General features: G+C 39.9%; 1 protein-coding gene across 1 annotated transcript in view; it reads left to right on the top strand.

The window, feature by feature from the left end:
* The window catches only part of HERC2 (HECT and RLD domain containing E3 ubiquitin protein ligase 2), a 230,085-nt gene that overhangs the window by 16,819 nt on the left and 192,131 nt on the right, over positions 1-21,135 (top strand). The window contains exon 4 of the mRNA XM_082658482.1: positions 14,390-14,527. Within this exon, the coding sequence (XP_082514608.1) occupies positions 14,390-14,527 (138 nt within the window). The remainder of the gene's footprint in view (positions 1-14,389; positions 14,528-21,135) is intronic.

Raw genomic sequence — 21,135 nt, 5'->3', positions numbered from 1 at the left:
CTTCTCTGCTTATTTTTATGTCCAGCCTTCTTGCTGCATGTGGGTGTTAACATCATGAACTCCATGATGTGGGAGCCACTGTTTGTTATTCTGGTCATCTAGGAAGTGCCAGATACATCTGGTGTAAAAATACCTTGACAATTTTATAGTTCAGAGTTTAGAGTCTGATCCTGGGAAGGTGGCATCAAACAGCTTTCAGAGGAAGCTGACCTGGGCTCGAGAGAGGATGGCTGTGCCCTAGTCCCAGAGAGAAAGCCCAGCCTGGTAGTAAAGGGCTCACACTTTTATTTATTGCTCAACTTTGTCAATTCGGACACATTTTTGCAGGTTTTGTTTAACTTAGGCAGATAAAGCCCTTTTCCTCAAATCTTCTGCAATTTACTTATCTGCTCACTTATCTCTTACCGTCTTTCACGTTTTGACATAATTGGACATTTTCCTTTAAGACAAAAATTACTGTCTTTCTTCCTTTTTTTGGCTGCACTGTGCTGTGCGGCATGTGAGATCTTAGTTCCCCCACCAGGGATTGAACCCGCGCCCACTGCAGTGGAAGCGCAGAGCCCTAACCACTGGACTGCCGGAGAAGTCCCTATCTTTCTTCCATCTTTATTCCTTGATAGTAACGTTTATCATCTTGCTTATATATTTACATTTCTCTGCCACCATCCTTTCTGGTTTACCAATCTCAACCATCCATGTTAATTATGACTTTTATCTAAATTAAGTAGCCTCTAATTCGGATAGTCGTTCCACACCACTTCTGTAATTCTCCAGCACCAGCTGGATAGCTAATAATTCAATCCAATTCTGACACTTAACTATTGGAGTTAGCTCAGGCCCCACAAATTAAGGGCTCGGTCCCGCAAGACTACCTCCACTTCAGATGCCAGCCTTAAATGGGATTCCCAGACTACTCCCACTTCTGCCTGGCTGACTACAAATTCGGAGGTTACCATGACCCTCTCAGTTTCAGTAATTCACTAGAACAACTCACAGAATGCAGGAAAACACTTCGTTGGTTTATTTTAAAGAATACAGCTCGGGAACAGGCAAATGGAAGAGATGCAGAACGCAAGGTTTGGGGGAAGGAGCTCAGAGCTTCCATAGCCGCCTCTGGGCCCTCCACCCTCCCAGCACACCTGTGTGTTCACCAACCTGGCATCTCCCCAAATTCTGTTGTTCAAGAGATTTTATAATTTAATCTCAGCCCCCCTCTCTCTGGCGGTCAGGGGATGGGCCTGATAGTTCTCACCCTCTAATCGCTGTTTGGTCCTTCTGGTATCCAGCCCACATCATGAAGCTGTCTAGAGGCCCCACGCTGAGTCAGCTCATTAGCATAAGCTCAGGTACAGTGGAAAGGGGCTCGTTATGAGTATCAAAAGACACTCCTATCCTCAGTAAATTCCAAGGCTTTTAGGAGCTCTGCGCCAGGAACCTAGAGCAAAGACCAAACATATATTTTTATTATACCACAGATAAAAAAATGGGAAGTAGATGTTAGAGCATTTTAGCAGAGCTCTGGAGTCCACATTATAAGGGTCCCATTTTACATGTTTAATAAGCAAGAAGAATGTGCTCATTAAGAGGTGCAAAGGTGGTTTTGAATACTGCCATGCAGTAACAATAAGAGGCAAAGGCATGTGTGCATTTATTCGTTAACCTGTGCTTGGTGACTGATGATCTAGTTATTTTCTCTTAGCATTTGTACAGGGGTTCACAGATTAGCTATCGATTAAATCAATTTAGTATTGGGGCCAGTGTAAGTTAATGAAAGATTTGAACGTTGCTTTTAAGGTAATACACTACAGAACAATGTGATTTTTATTGATATAAAAAAGTTTGTCAGAATTTTATAATTCAATTAGAGTGAGTCTGTAATCTTATATTTTCACAGTCTTACACCTGGAAGTTATGTCAACTTTCTGATGAGTGAAACTCATGTAGACAGTTTAGAAAATTCAGATTAACTAGGTTCTCCTTGAGAAAACAAACCCAAGGCTTAGAAATCATGTATGCTGTGTTATATGCCACACTGCTAGCACATCGGGGAATGGACTTACAGCCTTTTTTTGTTTTTTTTTTTTTGTGGTACGCGGGCCTCTCACTGTTGTGGCCTCTCCTGTTGTGGGATCTTCCCCGACCAGGGCACGAACCCATGTCCCCTGTATCGGCAGGCGGACTCTCAACCACTGTGCCACCAGGGAAGCCCCATAGAGCCATTTTTAACCAGAGTTATCAAGTCAGTCTGATTTATCCAAGGGTTCACCTGGAGTATGTGAATTTAAATTCTAAATGTAAAGGTGCCTCTAAGTTAGCAGTTTCTGAGAGATGTGTTTTCCTTCCATAGTTATCGAGCTGTAATTAACATAAGTTTAAGATGTGTAGTATGATGATTTGATATACATAGCAAATGAAATGATTACCACAATAAGGTTAGTTAACACGTCCATCCCTTCACATAATTACCGTTTTTTGATGTGTGGTGAGAACATTTATAGTTACTCTCTTAGCAGCTTTCAAGTATACAGGACTCTGCGGTTAACTGTAGTCACCATGTTGTACATTACATCCCCATAACTTATTTTTCTTATAACTGGAAGTTTGTACTCTTTGACTGATGTCTCCGACCCGGGCAGCTCCTGGCAACCACCAGTCTACTCTCTATGTTGAAGCCTTTTCAGATTTTACATGTAAGTGGATCATATAGTCTGTCTGACTTAATTTCACTTAGTGTAATGTCCTAGTCAACCATGGTGTTCTAAATAGCAGGATTTTCTTCTTCTTTTAATGGCTGAATAGTATTCCATTGTGTGAGAGTGCCTGTATGTGTGTGCTTGTGTGTGTGTACATACACATTTTCTTTATCCCTTCATCCGTTGATGGACAGTTAGGTTGTTTCCATGTCTTGGCTTTTGTGAACAATGCTGCAGTGAATATGGGGATGCACATATCTTTTTGAGATAGTGATTTCATTTTCTTCGGATATTTACCCAGGAGTGGGAATCCTGGATCATATAGTAGTTCTATTTTTAATTTTTTTGAGGAGTGTCCATACTGTTTTGCATAATCGCTGTACCAATTTACACTCCCACCGACAGTGCACAAGGGTTCCATTTCTGAGATTTTTTTAATTAATTTTTTTATTGATGCATAGTTGATTTACAATGTTGTCTTAGTTTCTACTGTACAGCAAAGTGAGTCAGTTATATATATATCCACTCTTTTTTAGATTCTGTTCCTATATAGGTCATTACAGAGTACTGAATAGAGTTCCCTGTGCTTTACAGTATGTTCTTATTATCTATTTTATATATAGTCCATTTCTGAGAGATTTTTTTTTCCCCCTCAAAAGGCTGGCCACTCTTTGAAGTATCAGAAGTTTCTTTCTTTTCCGGGGATTCTTGATTTCCATTTTTTTAGATTATGTAAGTTTTTATTATTCTTTCATAAATAGGAGAAGAGGAGTACCACTAGATTTAATAGACTTCATAGTTAATAATTCCTTGCAGAGGTAAGAAAATATACAAATACAATGAAGGGTACTGATATCAAGAATCTGCTGGCTCCATAGGGTTTTCTATTGAATGAGTCTGAATTTTGTGTGTGTGTGTGTTAATCAGCAGAGGGTGTCAAGATGGTGGGGAAGGGCACAAAACGTATAAGAACACTTCATGAATTTGTGTGTCAGCCTTATGCAGGGGCCGTGCTAATCTTCCCTGTATTGTTACCATTTTAGTATATGTGCTGCCAAAATGAGCACCTGAATTACTTTTAATCATCCAAAGTTCCACCACAGTTTTATCCAACCTCAGGCAAATCTGGTCAGCATTTTGGTGTCTGGTCTTGCACTTGGCTTGTGAGATGATGAGGCACACAGACCCTGGGGCCAGCAGAGGGAGAGCTCTCCTTACTAGCCTAAGGCTCTGGGTGAGATATATGCTCTGAGCACTATCTGGGTGGCAAGAAATGCATTTCAGCAAGGCTAAGATGCCTCAGTAGTAAGACGTGGTATTATTTATCACCAGGAGAGAATGTGCTGCCCATGAATCTGATGCATATCAATTTGACATGCTGAAATTTGCAAAAGGTGCATCTCTGGATTGATGAAACACCTACTTCATAGGGTTATTGAGTTGATTAATGAGTTGATTATGACATGTGCAGAACAGTGCCTGGCTCCCAGTTTGTGCTATTTAAGGGTTTGTGATTCTCACGGTGATTGTTCAAGTGCAGGCAGGAGTGTCAGTGTCCTGTCGCCATGAGTCCCCTTCACTGAACACAGTGCCTGGCACATAGGAGGTGCCAGTACCTAGGATAAAGGATGTCCCATGTTCCTGTGTTAAATCAGCTTGTGAAGGGACTTGCCTGCCTGAGAGACTGGAACTCCTGTTTTTGATTAAAGGAGTTGCAGCAGGAATGAATTCAAATCTTTTATATCACACATTTATTTTTAAATTCAGTGTTAGAACTTTTAAACATTTTTATCTTATTAAAAAATACTTATATTGCATGCATAGCTTATAGCATTCAAAAGCTAACACAGTTTTCAGCGAAGAGTGAGTTCCTTCCCAGTCCTATTCTTCAGTTACCTCCTTTTATTTATTTTTTTCCTTCTCAGGGGTATTATTACTATTATTAGTATCTTTCCAGAGGTAACTTACGGGCATATAAGTGCATGTATGAAACATACACACTTTATTTTCAATAGAAATTAAAGCCTTCTAGGATGTGAGGTACACCAGAATTTAGAAGAAATGTACAAAAAATGTGTAACGGTACAGCATTTAGAGTCTAACCCTCAGTCTCTGGCTTGACTTTATTTTATCCTTTTTTGAAATCAGTAAATTGACCCCTCCTGGGCCCAGCTCTGTTGAGTCGAGGAGAGACCAGTGGATGGGTAGGAAGCACAGCCCGGACTACAGCCAGGCTGCTTTGGCCATGGGTTATTGTGGGCAGTTCTGTGGATCGGAGCGTCCAGATCCTTTTCCACACTGCAGTCCCAGGGATGCACGCTCCTCTGGGGAGACTGAGTGAGTTGTGCAGCATGTGGGTCATTCATTCATTTGCTCATTGATTCACGGACTCATCCGGCTGTTGGTGAGGGTTTCTGGCACTAGAATGTGGTGGTGAATGAGCCAGGCGTGGCTCCTGCTTTCCTGGTGCTTATATACCAACTGGCACAACAAATAAAAAATGGACAGAGTGGCAGTGGTATGAAGAAAACAGCAGAGCGATGAAAGAAGCTGCCAGGGAGGGTCCCTGAGTTGAGAAGCCAAGGCCCCTGCATTTACTCTCATGTCCCTCACCCTGCCTGTAACAGCTCTGTATCCACCTTGAACCATGAGGACAGGCTCTGTCATTTAACCCTGGTACCCCAGCACCTGGCAGAGTACTATATATACAGGAGAGATCCAATCAGAATTTGTGTCATGAGTTAGTGAGTTGTCTTGTCATGGCTTCAGGCTGATTAGGGCTGTACCAATTCCCCAGTGGAGGATGGGACACTGAAGATGAGTGCCCTTTTATGTGTCACTCAGGTGGATGCTTTCAGCTTTTTAACTATTCATGCCTGCTGAGAGGTCTTCCTTAATTTTATTTCTCCATCTTTTAAAATCCCATTTATTGGGAATTCCCTGGCAGTCCAGTGGTTAGGACTCGGTGCTCTCACTGCTGGGGCCCTGGGTTCGATCCCTGGCTGGGGAACTAAAATCCCATAAGCCACGCGGCATGGCCAAAAAAAGAAAAAATCCTATTATCGACTTGATGGATCACTTTATTTTTCATGTGAGAATTAAATTTTTCTGTTAAATGAATATAGGCATCTTTTTTCCCTAATCTGCTCCTAAAATCTTTGAATTGTTTGTGAAGTTGCCATGTTACCAGCACTACATCCCTAATCAAATGAGCTAGACATAATAAATATTGCACTGTATCTTTATAATACAGTGGAGTTAAGGGAAATTTGAATGGCCACTTCTGTGTTTGTGTTCCATTAGAAAGTTTTCACACCTAAAATCTCTTAAAATTATACTTGTACTTCTTTGTAAATAGAAAAAAAATTTCAATGTCATATAAAAACATATACTGTATCTCTTTTTAGCTAATGTTTGATTAATTGGGACCTTTAGTGTAATGGTTAATTTTATGTATCAACTTTGCTAAGCCGTGGTGTCCAGGTATTTATTAGATCAAGTAATATTCCACATAGCTCTGTGAAGGTGATTTTTGGATGAGACTCACATTTAAATCCATGGACGTTGGGGCGTCCCTGGTGGCGCAGTGGTTAAGAATCCGCCTGCCAATGCAGGGGACACAGTTTCGGGCCCTGGTCCAGGAAGATCCCACATGTCATGGAGCAACTAAGCCTGTGCGCCACAACTACTGAGCTTGCGCTCTAGAGCCCGTGAGCCACAGCTACTGAGCCCACGTGCCACAACTACTGAAGCCCACGTGCCTATAGCCCGTGCTCCACAACAAGAGAAGCCATGAGAGGCCTGAACACCGCAACGAAGAGTAGCCCCCTCTCACTGCAATTGGAGAGAGCCTGCACACAGCAGTGAAGACCCAACACAGCCAAAAATAAATAAATAAACAAATAAATTTATTAAATAAATAAATCCATGGACTTTGAGTAAAGCAGATTACCCTTCGTAATGTGGGTGGGCCTCATCCAATCAGTCGAAGAGCCTGAATAGAGAGAAGACTGACCTTCCTCCAGCAAGAAGGAATCCTGTCTCCAGATTGCCTTTGGACTCAAACTGTAACATCAGCTGTTCCCTGGGTCTTCAGCCTGCTGGCTTGCCCTGCAGATTTTGGCATTGAATCCCCACAATTATGGAAGCCAGTTCCTCAAAATAAATCAATCTGTTTCCCTCACCACCTTCAACATGCACATACTCCACCCACCTCCGCCACACACCCCTGCTCTGTTTCCGTGGAGAATCCTTGCTAATACACTTAGATACCCATACAGTCTGTTTTTTGAGAAGCATATGTTAGTGAATAAGCTTTCTTCAAAACACAGTTGAACCTTGTTGAACAGTAGAATGCAGGTCTCCCTGATGGTGGCCCTGGGCTGTTCCAGGAGCGCCCCTCCAGCTGTGGCCCCGACCCACCAGTGGGCAGCTGCACAGAAGAGGTGCCTCCTACCTCTATTTTGCTGTGGCCCCTGGGCCCCAAGCCTTTCTGCCTTGGCACTCGTCTTTCTGTAGGTCCTGGAGACAGTGCTTTGAGTCAAAATGTCACTGGGTGGTTGTAAAAAACCTCCTCGCTGTAACTGACAGGAATGTGTTAAAGCTATCTAGTCCTGGTTCCATCTGCTGGAATCTGCTCGTCTCCTTCAGGGTATTGCCCTGGAACCTCAGGAAGGTCAGCTACCCCGCCACCCCCTGTCCCCAGCTTTCCATAATCTGTGATGTGTGGGTGTTCCATAACAGTTTATGTTCTGTTTGTTTTCTCTCTGTAAACTTCGAGCCCTGTGTTGATGAAAAGGAGAGCTGACAAATACTGGAGGTACTGTGCGTGTTGTCGCGGAGCTGCTTGTGGAGCTCTTCTTGGTGGTTTTTGCATCCTCGTGACTTCCTCCCGCCTTTGCTATTGTAAATGTTCTCATTTATGCTCCTGAGAATAAAACTTGGGGTGTGCTTAGTGATGCTTCTTGTCTGCTTCCTGATGAATTGTCAAAGGTTTTTACCCTGGATGAGAGATTATATGGCTGGTATTTAAATGAGCATTTTGAGTTCTTTTTTTTTATTTGTAAAATTTATAGCAAGGTGCACATCAGGGGTTGCAGACTTTCTCTAAAGGACCAGGTAGTAAATATTTTAAGCTTTGGGGACCCTAACTATTTGGTAATTATGGAATCCTGCAGTTGTGCCAGAGCAGCCATATGCAAAACTAAGTGCACACCGACATGTGAAGTTTTTATAATGTTTTCATCCCAAAATACTATTCTTCTTTTGATTACTTTTCAATCATTAAAGAATGTAAAATCTTTTCTTAGTTTTTGGACCATACATAAACCAGCCTTGGGCTGGAATTCGCTCCCAGCCTTATAGGTGGACCCCACCGGTGAGCAGGGCCTACCTAGCAGTTAGAGCCAGCACCGTGTTCTAACCCGAGCTCTGTGGCTGGGCTACACTGTGAGGTACAGTTTCTTCCGCATCTGTGAGCTGGAGACAAAAACCTGCCTTCTTGAATAATTGTTTGTAAGGATTAAAAAGGATAATGCCCTGTTGTTTGGCCAGATACTTTGTATAGTACATGTAAGCTTATTTTCATTTTCCATTAGCTGCTGCCTTTTTGTCCCCTCTACTTAAGTCCTACCTTTTTGGGATGTGGTCTGTCTTGGTGAGTATTCAGTGTGTACTTTAGAAAGAATGCCTGTTCTGCTGTTGTTGGGTGGTGCATTGTATAAAATGTTGGTCACTTATTCAGGTATATGCCATTGCTGTTACTCATTCTTCATTCTGGTTGTTCCAGGTTTCCTTCTGGTATTGTTTCCCTTATCTTAAGATAATTTAGTAATTCTATTGGAACAGGTCTGCTGACTACAGATTCTCTTAGTTTTTCTTCATTTGAGAATGATGGATATTTTTGTTAGATACAGCATTCTGATTGATAGTTGTTTTGTTTCAGCACGTTAAAAATGTAGAACGTTACTTTCAGGCCTTATACCACAGTTGGCCTTCTGATGCTATGACATCAGTTTAAACTTTGGTGATGACCGTGACTTTTAGGGAAGAGGAGAATTGCCCCCTAGGAAATGAGTTGGCATTGACCAGGAGAGGGAGGACCCCATGGTGAGGCAGTTGTCAAAAGCATGAACTTTACAAGTCTCCTCTATTATTGTTAATACAGGCGATTGAGTGACCCGTGTGCCATTGGTGTGGGGGAGTATGCCTCCCCAGGGTGCGTCAGTTTCGGTTGCTCAGTGCTTGTGGCAATAGTGACAAAATTCCATTTGCCACATTGTAACTTAAATAGTTCTTTGAGGAGTCTATTATGCATCTCAGTAAACTTGCTGCCTCCCCCTATAGGGGAGGTAGAAGTGTCATTGAATGCCTTCTTTAAGAGCCCAGCATGTGTATTCTGAGAAGCAGAATGAGTGCCTTGGTCACTATCAGTAATGTCTGGAACTCTAAAGGGGTAAGGAGTGTCCTTGTCCTTACAAGGATAAGGCAATTGAGGCCTCATATTGTGGTCTTAATATATGTAGAGACTTTGATTTATATTTTGGGTATCTGTGAGGGAAGAGATTCCTAGGGTTCTTGAGCCCAAAAAAAGCAACTCTAAAAGGCTGTGTCCCAAGGGTTTGTAAAAATGTGCACCTGGGGCCAGGCTTTGTTCTCAGGAAAGCTCATGACCAGCAGTTTCCACGCTGATGAGGTACAGTATAGTGCGGGGCTGAGAAGGGCAGTTTCTTGCATCTGCAGCCCCAGGGTAACAGCTAGTCATCATATGTGGTCCAGAGACCCCAGGGGGCATGAGAGAAGGTTGCTGAAGCCTCTTCAGTGAAGGAGTCTCTGAGGGTGCTAAGGGGGGGCGTATCTGTATTAATTCCCTAGGGATGCTGTAACAAAGTACCACTGACTAGGTGGCTTAAACAACAGAAATGTATTGTCTCACAGCTCTGGACCCTGCAGGTCCAAAATCAGGGTGACGGCAGGGTTGTTTCCTTCTGAGGGCTGTGAGAGAAGGCTCTGTTCTGAGGCATTCTCCTTGGCTTGTAGGCGGTCATATTCTCCTTGTGTCTTCATATTGTCTTTCCTCTGTGCATATCTTTCCGTGCTTAAATTTCCTCTTTTTGTAAGGACACCAGTCACGTTGGATTAGGGCCCACCCTAATGACCTCATTTTAATTTGATTATCTTCAAAGACCTTAGTTTTATAAATAAGGTCACATTCCCAGGTACTGGAGGCTAGGACTTGAACATCTTTTGGGAGGATATGATTCAACCCATAAACAGGTGCTGTGTTTGTCAAGCCAATTTGTAATTGCTAAATACTTAGTTTAATTTTTTAAAAAAGTTTATTTATTTATTTATTGGCTGCGTTGGGTCTTCTTTGCGGCGTGCGGCCTTTCTCTAGTTGCGGTGAGTGGGGGATACTCTTCATTGCAGTGTGCAGGCTTCTCATTGTGGTGGCTGCTTTTTGTTGCAGAGCATGGGCTCTAGGTGCACGGGCTTCAGTAGTTGTGGCTCACCGACTCTAGAGCCCAGGCTCAGTAGTTGTGGCACATGGCCTTGGTTGCTTCACGGCCTGTGGGATCTTCCCTGATCAGGGCGCGAACCTGAGTCCGCTGCATTGGCAGGCAGACTCTTAACCACTCACTGCACCACCAGGGAAGTCCCACTTAGTTTAATTTTAATTTATTACTCATTGTGTCAGTGTCCACGCCCACTATGGGATATTTTAGGGCAATGGGTGCTGTGACCATGGGGAGTTTAAGGCAATAATAGTTGTGATGGTTAAGGCGAAGCAAATTTATTTGTCTTCTAGATTATATGAAGTAATTCCCCTAAGATTATATGGGCTGCCTTGTTTAGATTTAGTGGGATCCCCAGCTATACATGTAATTTGAGCCCCAGTATTGATTTAAATTCATGAAGGTTTGCCAGTTGGTACATTTCAGCAGATACTTAAGTTAAATCAGACCCTGTGTCATAGTGGCACCAAAGCCCTTTGTCTTCGTTTTTTTTTTCTTTTTGGCAGTACACGGGCCTCTCACTGCTGTGGCCTCTCCCGTCGCGGAGCACAGGCTCCGGATGCGCAGGCCCAGCGGACGCAGCCACTCCGCGGTATGTGGGATCCTCCCAGACCAGGGCACGAACCTGCGTCCCCTGCACCGGCAGGCGGACTCTCAACCACTGTATCACCAGGGAAGCCCTGTCTTTTTATTGTATAAGTTCTTACAGTAAACTTTGGAGTTCCACTTGGGTTAAATTGTGGACCTTTGTTTCAAATTTAATTTGTTTTTCTCCAGAAAGCTTCAGTATTGTCAGGGTAAGGGGACTCCCCATGGTGAAGGTTACTTTACAGGGTTTAAGGATGCTGGGCTTACATTGGGCTTGAGTTAACCACTTTGCTGTGCCCATGGCTGCCTTGGGTGTTTTCTCTACAACCTTGGGGATCAGGCTCTTTGTTGTGACAGAGGCAGCAGAGTGGTGTAGTGGGAGAGTAGTGGACCTACAGCCCAGAGGTGGATGCATGGACACCATCCTCTGCTGCAGCCTTGCCTTTTCCCAGAGTGCACCCTTCTTCTCCCTCTGCCCCTCTCTCCCTCCTCCCCCTCCTCTCCACATTCCCTCAGTAGTTTAGATATCTAGCCAAATAAAGCCCAGGCTTTCGGTTCCTGTCCCTGTCCAGTCACTCATAGTGAGGATCTTCTGGGTGGTTACAGGGAAGTGTTGGGGTCCTGATGGCCCACCTCTTCTTCCAGGGAAAGCCAGCCAACCTCCCCAGGGTTGGGATCCACAGCCAGTCTGGTCATTTGGTCTTTGCCTTGATGAGGATCAAATGGGGTGACATGAGAGCTGTGGCCAAGTCCCCCACACAGATGCTGGTACTCCCTGGTTACAAAGCAGGCTGGAGGTGAGCTTCTGAGCTTTACTGAGGATGGGACTGAAGCTAAGAGACAATAAACAGTGCTTCATTGCTTGTAAAAAGATTGAATTCCAATAATCAGGTTGCCAGTCCCCATGGACACTTCTCTCACACTTGTGAAAAAAAACAAAAATTAACAAATCTCTCTTCTTAGTCACAAAACTCAGTAATGATTATTTCATGATTTAAGTTTTAGTGAAAAGATGAACAATTTGTGAAAAACAGAAGTGCCAAAGTTATTTGGCCTTTCTCTCACTTGTCTTATCTTTTTAAAAAGATTTATTTACTTCTGCATGACCTTAATTTGTTACAGTGAGAGTGCTTATGATAGCTAAAATAGCCATTGTTTGTTTGGTCAGTTGCATTTGCATTGTCTTATTAACGTTTTACCTTCTACGCCAGTGGTCCTTAAACCTGGTGGAATATTAGGAATATCTTGGAACTTCAAATTGCTGGTGCCCAGGCCATGCCCTGGACCAACTGAATCAGAATCTCTGGTGATAGAACTGAGGCTTGGTATTAAAAGTGTGTGTGTGTGTGTGTGTGTGTGTGTGTGTGTGTGTGTGTGCGCGCGCGCGTGTGCGTGTGTGTGTGTGTGTGTGCGTGTGTCCGTCCCTCACCCCCTGCTTCTGATGTATGATAGGGTTGAGAACCTGATTCCGAGCCTGACTTTTTCTATGACTTCAAGCAAATCTGTACTTAATTTAGAGGCGCTGTGTGGTTTTACATCTGTAATGTATGAAAAGTACACATTACAAAAAAATCTATATTTAATGCCCAGGAGCTTGTTGGATATATCTTTTTTTTTTTTTTTCTTTTGGGCTGTGCCTCGTGGCTTGTGGGATCTCAGTTCCTTGACCAGGGACTGAACCTGGGCCCTCGGCAGTAAGAGCACAGAGTCCCAACCACTGGACCGCTAGGAAACTCCCTGGATATTTCTGTAAATGGGGGAGGTACTGTTAACCATAGCTGTTGCAGGAGGTTGAAAGAATGGGACACATGAGGTATACAGGGGCCTTTTCTTGGGCCTCAGGGGCAGAGGTTGAGTTAATTACACTGGTCAGTTCCTGGCACACCATTTCCAAATCCATATTTTTAGGTGTTTTCTTTGTAATGTATTTGTTTTTATGCCATTTAAAACATACTGTTGTACAATGTGCATGCATTGTAAGTTTGTGTACATGGAGAGTGTGTGGTTCTTTAGCCCAAGCACTGTATTTTTAAGTTGTGTCCAAGGTCATTAGACTGCTGCGGGTCTCTGTCTTCCACCTCCTCCCAATCCCAGGCCTGTGTGAGAGCTCTGTGGGCATAGCCCCTCGGGACGACTGGAGGACCTTCCATGTAACTCAGCTGTACCAGATTGCTCTCCAGGTAGGCTGCGGGGTCCACCCTCCCACCAGCTGTGTCTGAAGATTTGTGCCTCCTACATTTCTACTGACACTTGGCATTATTTAGTTACTGAACTCATCATTGAGGGCTTATTCCCTGGCATGCGTTGTTCTAGGCATTTGGGATATATCAGAGAGCAAAACCAGATGAAAAAGGAAAAAAAAATTATTGCTTTGGAGCTTATATTTTAGCTTTCTAACAGTTGTGAATTTGGTGAGTGTAAAGTAATATAATACTTCATTATTTTAATTTATATTTTTCTAAATATGAATTTGAGTATCTCTTCATAGCATTAGCTGTTTGGGGTTCCTTCTGTTGGATATCTGATATTTTTCTGAAAGAATTTAGGAGTTTCTTTTGTCCCTTGTTGGTTTTAGGTATTTTTAGATACTCCTTACTGTTTGTGATATGATATATTCTCTTTCACAGATTTAGATGTACAGTTGATGCTGGCAACATGGGTTTGAACTGTACTAGTCCACATATAAGCAGATTTTTTTTTTTCAGTAGTAAATACTGCAGCACTGCATGATCCTTGGTTGTTGGAAATGCTGGACTCGGAAGAACTGCACATGTGGAGGGCTGACTATAAGTTACATGCGGATTTTTGACTGCACACGTTGTTCAAGGGTCAACTGTATATTTCTAATTATGTCATTTAGAAAATAGTTCATTTAATAAGGGCTTTCTAGGCTAGGACACATTTACACCTCCATGTTAATATTAGTTCTCTCTTAACTTACTGTGTAAGGAGTTTCATGACATTTTTTCTTGACTGAAACTTGTCAGTGGCCTAAAGTCATGGTTCTCACGTTTCTGCTGTATTGCAGTGCTTCTGAATTACGCTCCCTCAGTGGTAGTGGCCCTGTGTAGCACTGGTTCTCAGCTGGTGGTGGAGTAGGGCAATGTATAGAGTTGAAAATGATCATTGAATCATACTCTGATTCCACATCCTCCCTTCCCGTGGACACACAGCAGTTGGGAATCACTGGATGAAAACAGTTAATGTTAATATCAAAGACTAAGTTTCTTAGTTGTGAGATGTAGTAAGAAATTGGAATATTTTGGAAGACATGCTTCAAAGAACAATTGGAATATCGATTTTTTAAATTAAAAGGGTCACTGGGCTATTCATTACTTAATAAATCACACTGTTTCTGTTATGTTGATGAGTCATGTAATTTTTTTTTTCCCAACCATCAAATGGTCAGCTAATGATGTGTGTTGTAACTTAACCTTTACATTTCTGGGAGCGACTGGGAAAGAGATGTTACATTTTAAAAAGCAATTTATATATGTACATTTAAAAAATTTTTTTCCAGATGATGGTGTTGGCAAGTAGATGTTACATTTTAAAAAGCAATTTATACACTTAAATTTTTAAAAAATTTTCCAGATGATGGTGTTGATATGCAGATTGGAACAAAGAAAGAAGATCTAAATGACAAAGAGAAAAAAGAAGAGGAAGAAACTCCTGCACCTGCATATAGGGCCAAATCAATCCTAGAGAGCTGGGTGTGGGGCAAGCAACCAGGTATTATGATCTTCTGAACTTTTGGTACTTTGGAACGATTGATCCAGCACTCATTTTCTAGATAGAGTAGGTGGACTTTTTTTTGGTCATAGAATTTTTAAAAATTAAACTTAAATTTTTTTTATGTTGTAATAGACTGTGCATAACATACATTTTACCATTTCAGTCAGTTTTAAGTATACAGTTCAGTGACATTAAATACATTCACACTGTTGTGCAGTTATGACCACTACCCATTTCCAGAGCCTCTTCATCTTCCCAAACTGGAACTCTGTACTTACTAAATGATAACTCCCCTTTCTTCCCTAGCCCCCTGGGAGCCACTAACTTTCTGTTTTTAGGATTTTGACTAGTCTAGTTACCTCATATAAGTGGAATCATTATATTTGTCTTTTTGTATCTGGCTTGTTACTTTATTTAGCATAATGTCTTCAAGATTCATTCATGTTGTAGCATGTGTCAGAATTTCCTTCCTCTTTAAGGCTGAATAATATTCCATTGTATGTATATACCACATTTTGTTCATCCATCTGTGGATGGGCATTTGAGTTGCTTCCACCTTTTGGCTATTGGGAATAGTGCTGCTAAGAACATAGGTGTACACGAGTTAGAGTCTCTGCTTCAATTCATTGCGTATATACCTAGGGGTAAAATTGCTGGATCATGTGGTAATTCTGTGTTTAACTTTTTTTTCTCCAGTTTTATTGAGCTATAATTGACATAAGGTAGTCACAAAGTAGTGTCACAAAGTAGACATAAAGTAGTGTACAGCATAATGGTTTGACTTACAAATATCATGAAATGATTACCACAGAAAGTTCAGTGAACATCCATCATCTCATATAGATACAAAATTAAAGAAATAGAAAAAATATTTTTTCCTCGTGATGAGAAATCTTAGGGTTTCCTCTTCTAACTTCCATATTAACATATAGCAGCATTAATTATCTTTATCGTGTTGTTCATTACATCACTAGTATTTACTTATCTTATAACTGGAGGTTTCTGCCTTATGACCCCCTTCAGCCAATTCCCCCTCCCCCCACCCCCTGCCTCTGGTAACCACAAATCTGATCTCTTTTCCTATGAGTTTGTTTCTTTGTTTTTGAAGTAGAATTGACCTACAACATTGTGTTACTCCCTGTTATACGACATAGTGATTTGATATTTCTATGCGTTTCAAAATGATCATCACAATAAGTCTAGTTATGATCTGTTACTATACAAAAATGTTACCTAATTACTGACTGTATTCCCCACACTGTATATTTCATACCCATAACTCATTTTTTTATTGAAGTATAGTTGATTTACAATGTTGTATTAATTTCTGCTGTACGGCAAAGTGATTCAGTTATACATATACATACATTCTTTTAAAAATTCTTTTCCATTATGGTTTATCACAGGATACTGAATATAGTTTCCTGTGCTATACAGTAGGACCTTGTTGTTTACCCATTCTATATATAATAGTTTGCATCTGCTAGTCACAAACTCCCAATCCATCCCTTCCCCACTCCTCCCCCTTGGCAACCACCAGTCTGTTCTCTGTGTCTGTGAGTCTGTTTCTGTTTTGTAGATAGGTTCATTTGTGTCATATTTTAGCCCTGACTCATTTCCTTTGCAACTGGTTGTTTGTACCTCTTAATCTCCCTCACCTCCCACTTTTCTCCCTACTGGCAACTACCTGTTTGTTCGCTGTATCTTTGACTCTGTTTAGTTATGTTTATTTATTTGTTTCACTTTTTAGATTCCATATATAAGTGAAATCATACAGTATTTGTCTTTCTCTATCTGACTTATTTCCCTTAACGTAATACTCTCTAGGTCCATCCATGTTGTCACAAATAGCAAGATTTCATTCCCTTTTATAGTTGAGTGATATTTTGTGTGTGTGTGTATATCTGTATCTATATTTATCACATCTTCTTTATCCATTCATTTATTGATGGGCACATAGGTTGCTTTCATATTTTGGCAATTGTAAACAATGCTGCAATGAACATAGGGGTACTTATATCTTTTCTAATAGGTGTTTTTGTTTTCTTTGTATAAATACCCAGAAGTGGGATTGCTGGATCATGTGGTAGTTCTATATTTAATTTTTTGAGACATCTCCATATTGTTGTCCATTGTAGCTGCACCAATTTACATTCCCACAAACAGTGCACAAGGCTTCTCTTTTCTCCACATCCTTGTCAACACTTGTTATTTGTTGCCTTTTTGATAATAGCCATTCTGACAGGTGTGAGGTGGTATCTATTTCACTGTGGTTTTGATTTGCATTTCCCTGATGATTAGTGATGTTGAACGTCTTTTCATGTGCCTGTTGGCCATTTAAATGTCTTCTTTGGAAAAATATCTGTTCAGATCCTCTGCCCATTTTTTTAATTGGGTAGTTTGTTTGTTTTAATGTTGAGTTAAATGAGTTCTTCGTATATTTTGGATATTAACCCCTTATCAGATATATTGTTTGTAAATGTCTTCTTCTATTCAGTAGCAGCCTTATCTTTTTTTGTTTTTTTAACATCTTTATTGGAGTATAATTGCTTTACAATGGTGTGTTAGTTTCTGCTTTATAACAAAGTGAACCAGTTATACATATACATATGTTCCCATATCTCTTCCCTCTTGCATCTCCCTCCCTCCCACCCTCCCTATCCCACCCCTCTAGGTGGTCACAAACCACCTAGCTGATCTCCCTGTGCTATGCGGCTGCTTCCCACTAGCTATCTATTTTACGTTTGGTAGTGTATAAGCCTTATCCTTTTGTTGATAGTTTTCTTCACTATGCAGAAGCTTTTTAGTTTGATGTAGTCCCATTAATTTACTTTTGCCTTTGTTTCCCTTGCCTGAGGAGACATATCCAGAAAGATATTGCTAGGGCCATTGTCAAAGAGTGTACTGCCTGTGTTTTCTTCTAGAAGTTTTATGGTTTCAGGTCTTACATTTAAGTCTTAAATCCATTTTGAATTTTTTTTGTGCATGGTGTGAGAGAGTAGTCCAGTTTTGCATGTAGAGGTCCAGTTTTCCCAACATCATGTGTTGAAGAGGCTGTCTTTTTTCCATTGTATATTTTTACCTCTTTTTGATTAATTGCCCATATAAGTATGGGTTCATTCTGGGCTTTCTATTCTTTTCCATTGATCTATGTGTCTGTTTCTGTGCCAGTACCATACTGTTTTGATTACTGTAGCTTTGTAGTATAGTTTAAAATCAGGGAGCATGATACCTCCAACGTTGTTCTTCTTTCTCAAGAATGTTTTAGCTATTAGGGGTTTTTGTGTTTCCGTACAAATTTTAGAATTATTTGTTTTAGTTTTGTGAAAAATGCCATTGGGATTTTGATAGGGATTGCATTGAATCTGTAGATGGGTAGTATGGTCATTTAAGCAATATTAATTCTCTCAGTATACGAGCACAGTATATCTTTCCATCTGTTTGTGTAGTCTTCGATTTCCTTCATGAGTGTCTTACAGTTTTTTGACTACGGTTCTTTTACCTCCTTAGATTTATTCCTGGGTACTTTATTCTTTTTGATGCAACTGTAAATGGGACTGTTTTCTTAATTTCTCGTTCTGGTAGTTCATCATTCATGAGTAGAAATGCAGCAGATTTGTGTTTATTAATTTTGTATCCTAAAACTTGACCAAATTCATTGACAAGTTCTGGTAGTTTTTTGGAGTGTCTTTAGGATTTTCCATGTATGCTGTCATGTCACTGCAAACAGTGACAGTTTTACCTATTCCTTTACCGTTTGGATTACTTTTTCTTGTTTGATTGCTGTGGCTAGGACTTCACATACTGTGTTGAAAAAAAGTTGTGAGAGTAGGCAACCTTGTCTTATTCCTGATCTTAGAGGAAATGTTTTAGCTTTTCACCCCTGAGTATGATATTAGCTCTGGGCTTGTCATATATGGCCTTGATTACATTGATGTATGGTCCCTCTGTACCCACTTTTGTGAGAGTTTTTATGATAAATGGATATTGAATTCTGTCAAATGATTTTTATCCTTCAGTTTGTTAATGTGGTATAGCACATTGATTGATTTGTGGATGTTGAACCATCCTCATATCTCTGGAATAAATTCCAATTGATCATGATGTATGATCCTTTTAATGTATTGTTGAATTTGGTTTGCTAATATTTTGTTGAAGGTTTTTTGCATCTGTGAACATCAGGGAAGTTGTCCTGTAATTTTCTTGCCTGGTGGTTGTCTTGTCTGGTTTTGGTATCAGGGTAATGCTGGCCTTGTAAAATGAGTTTGGAAGTATTCCCTCATTTTCTGTTTTTCTTGTAAGAGTTTGAGAAGTATCGGTATTAATTCTTCTTTGAAGGTTTTGCATAATTCACCAGTGAAGCCCTCTGGTTCTGGAGTTTTGTTTGTTTGGAGGTTTTTAATCACTGATTCAGTCTCCTTACAAGTAATTGGTCTGGTCATACTTTCTATTTCTTTATGATTCAGTCTTGGCAGTTTGTATGTTTCTAGGAATTTATTTCTTCTAAGTTGTCTTCGTCTTTCTGTGGTACCAGCTGTAACATTTCCACTTTCGTTTATGATTTTATTTATTTGGGCCCTCTTTATTTCTTGGTGATTCTAGCTAACAGTTTGTTAGTTTTGTTTATCTTTTCAAAAAACAACTGTTGGTTTTATTTATCTTTTCTATTGTCTTTGTAGTCTCTTTCATTTGTTCCCACTCTGATCTTTGTTATTTCCTTCCTTCTAAAAACTTTGGGCTTCATTTGTGTTTTTTTTTTTTTTTTAGTTTTTTGAGGTGCTTATTTAGGCTATCTGGTTTCTTGTTTATTTGAGATTTTTCTTGTTTTTTTGAGGTAGGCATTTATTGTTCTGAACTTCCCTCTTAGAACTGCTTTTGCTACATCCCGTAAGTTTGGGTATGTTGTATTTCCATTTTCATTTGTCTCAAGGTCTTTTTTTGTTTTTCTTTTGATTTCTTCCTTGACCTATTGGTTGTTCAGTAGCATGTTGTTTAATCTCCACATATTTGTGAATTTTCCAGTTTTTGTCTTGTAGTTGATTTCCAGTTTCATAACTTTGTGGTTCAGAAAGATGCTTGATGTGATTTCAGTCTAATTAAGTTTATTGTGACCTAATACATGATAGTCTGGAGAATGTTTCATGTGCACTTGAGAAGAATGTGTATTCTGTTACTTTTGGATGGAATGTTCTGTATATATCTGTTAAGGTCATCAGATCTAACATGTCATATGAGGCAGATGTTATTTTAATGATTTTTCTGTCTGGGTGATTTATCTGTTGATGTAAGGGGTGTATTAAAGTCCTTTACTATACTATAATACAATACTATTATTGTATTGCTATCAATTTCTCCCTTTAGGTCTCTTAATATTTGCTTTATATTTAGTTACTCCTATGTTGGGTGTATAGGTATTTACAAATATTATATTCTCTTGTTGGACTCACCCCTTTATCATTATGTAATGCCCTTCTTTGTCTCTTATTACACTTTTGTTTTAAAATCTATTTATCTGATCTAAGTATAGGTACCCCAACTTTCTTTTGGTTTTCATTTGCATGGAATATCTTTTTCCATCCCTTCACTTTCAGTCTGTGTGTTGTGTCCTTATGTCTGAAGTGAGTCTCTTGTAGGCAGTATATAGATGAGTTCTTTTTTTTTAATCCTTTCAACCACTCTGTGTCTTTTTATTGGTGAATTTACTCCATTTACATTTACAGTTATTGATAACGTTTGTTTTTATTGCTGTTATGATAATTGTTTTATTCCTGGCTGTTTTGTAGTTCTCCTTTGTGATTTGATGATTCTCTTTAATGGTATGCCTAGATTCCTTTCTCATTATCTTTTGTGTATCTACTATAGTTTTTTGCTTTGTGGCTACCATGAAGCTTACATATAACAGCTTGTATTTATAACATTCTATTTATAAATAAACATACGTTTGAACACATTCTAAGCTTTGCATTTTTATCCTCCTCTCCCATGTTTTGTGTATTTGATGTCATAATTTGCAACTTTTTATCTTATATATCCCTTAATTGTTTGTTATAGTTGTTTTTACTTCTTTTGTCATTTAACCTTTATACTCAGTTTTTAAGTTATTAATCCACTACCTTTATTATATATTTACTTTTACCAGTGAGATTTATACTTTCAAATGTTTTCTTGTTACTAATTAGTTCTCTTTCTTTTCAGCTTAAAGAACTCTTTTTATCATTTCTATTAAGGCTAGATTAGTGGTGATGAACTCCTTTAACTTTTACTTGTCTAGAAAACTCTTTATCTCTCCTTCACTTGCTACTTGATATGTTTGTTGGGTAAAGAAGTTTTTTTCATTCAGGCTTTGAATATATTATGCCACTCTCTTCTGCCTTGCAAAATTTCTGCTGAAAAATCTACTTACAGTCTTACAGGGGTTCCCTTGCATCTAACAAGTTGTTTTTCTCTTGCTGCTTTTAAGATTTTTATCTTATTTTTAACCTTTGACATTTTAATTATGATGTGTTTTGTTGTGGGTGTCTTTAGTTTTCTGTGGTTTGGAACTCTCTGGACTTCCTGGATCTCAATGTCTGTTTCCTTCCCCAGGTTAGGGAAGTTTTTTCCTA

This window comes from Grampus griseus, assembly GCF_964374135.1.
Source record: "Grampus griseus genome assembly, chromosome: 7".
NCBI lineage: Eukaryota > Metazoa > Chordata > Mammalia > Artiodactyla > Delphinidae > Grampus > Grampus griseus.
The sequence above is the reverse complement of the archived record's forward strand: the minus strand, read 5'-3'. Positions and strand labels throughout refer to the sequence as shown.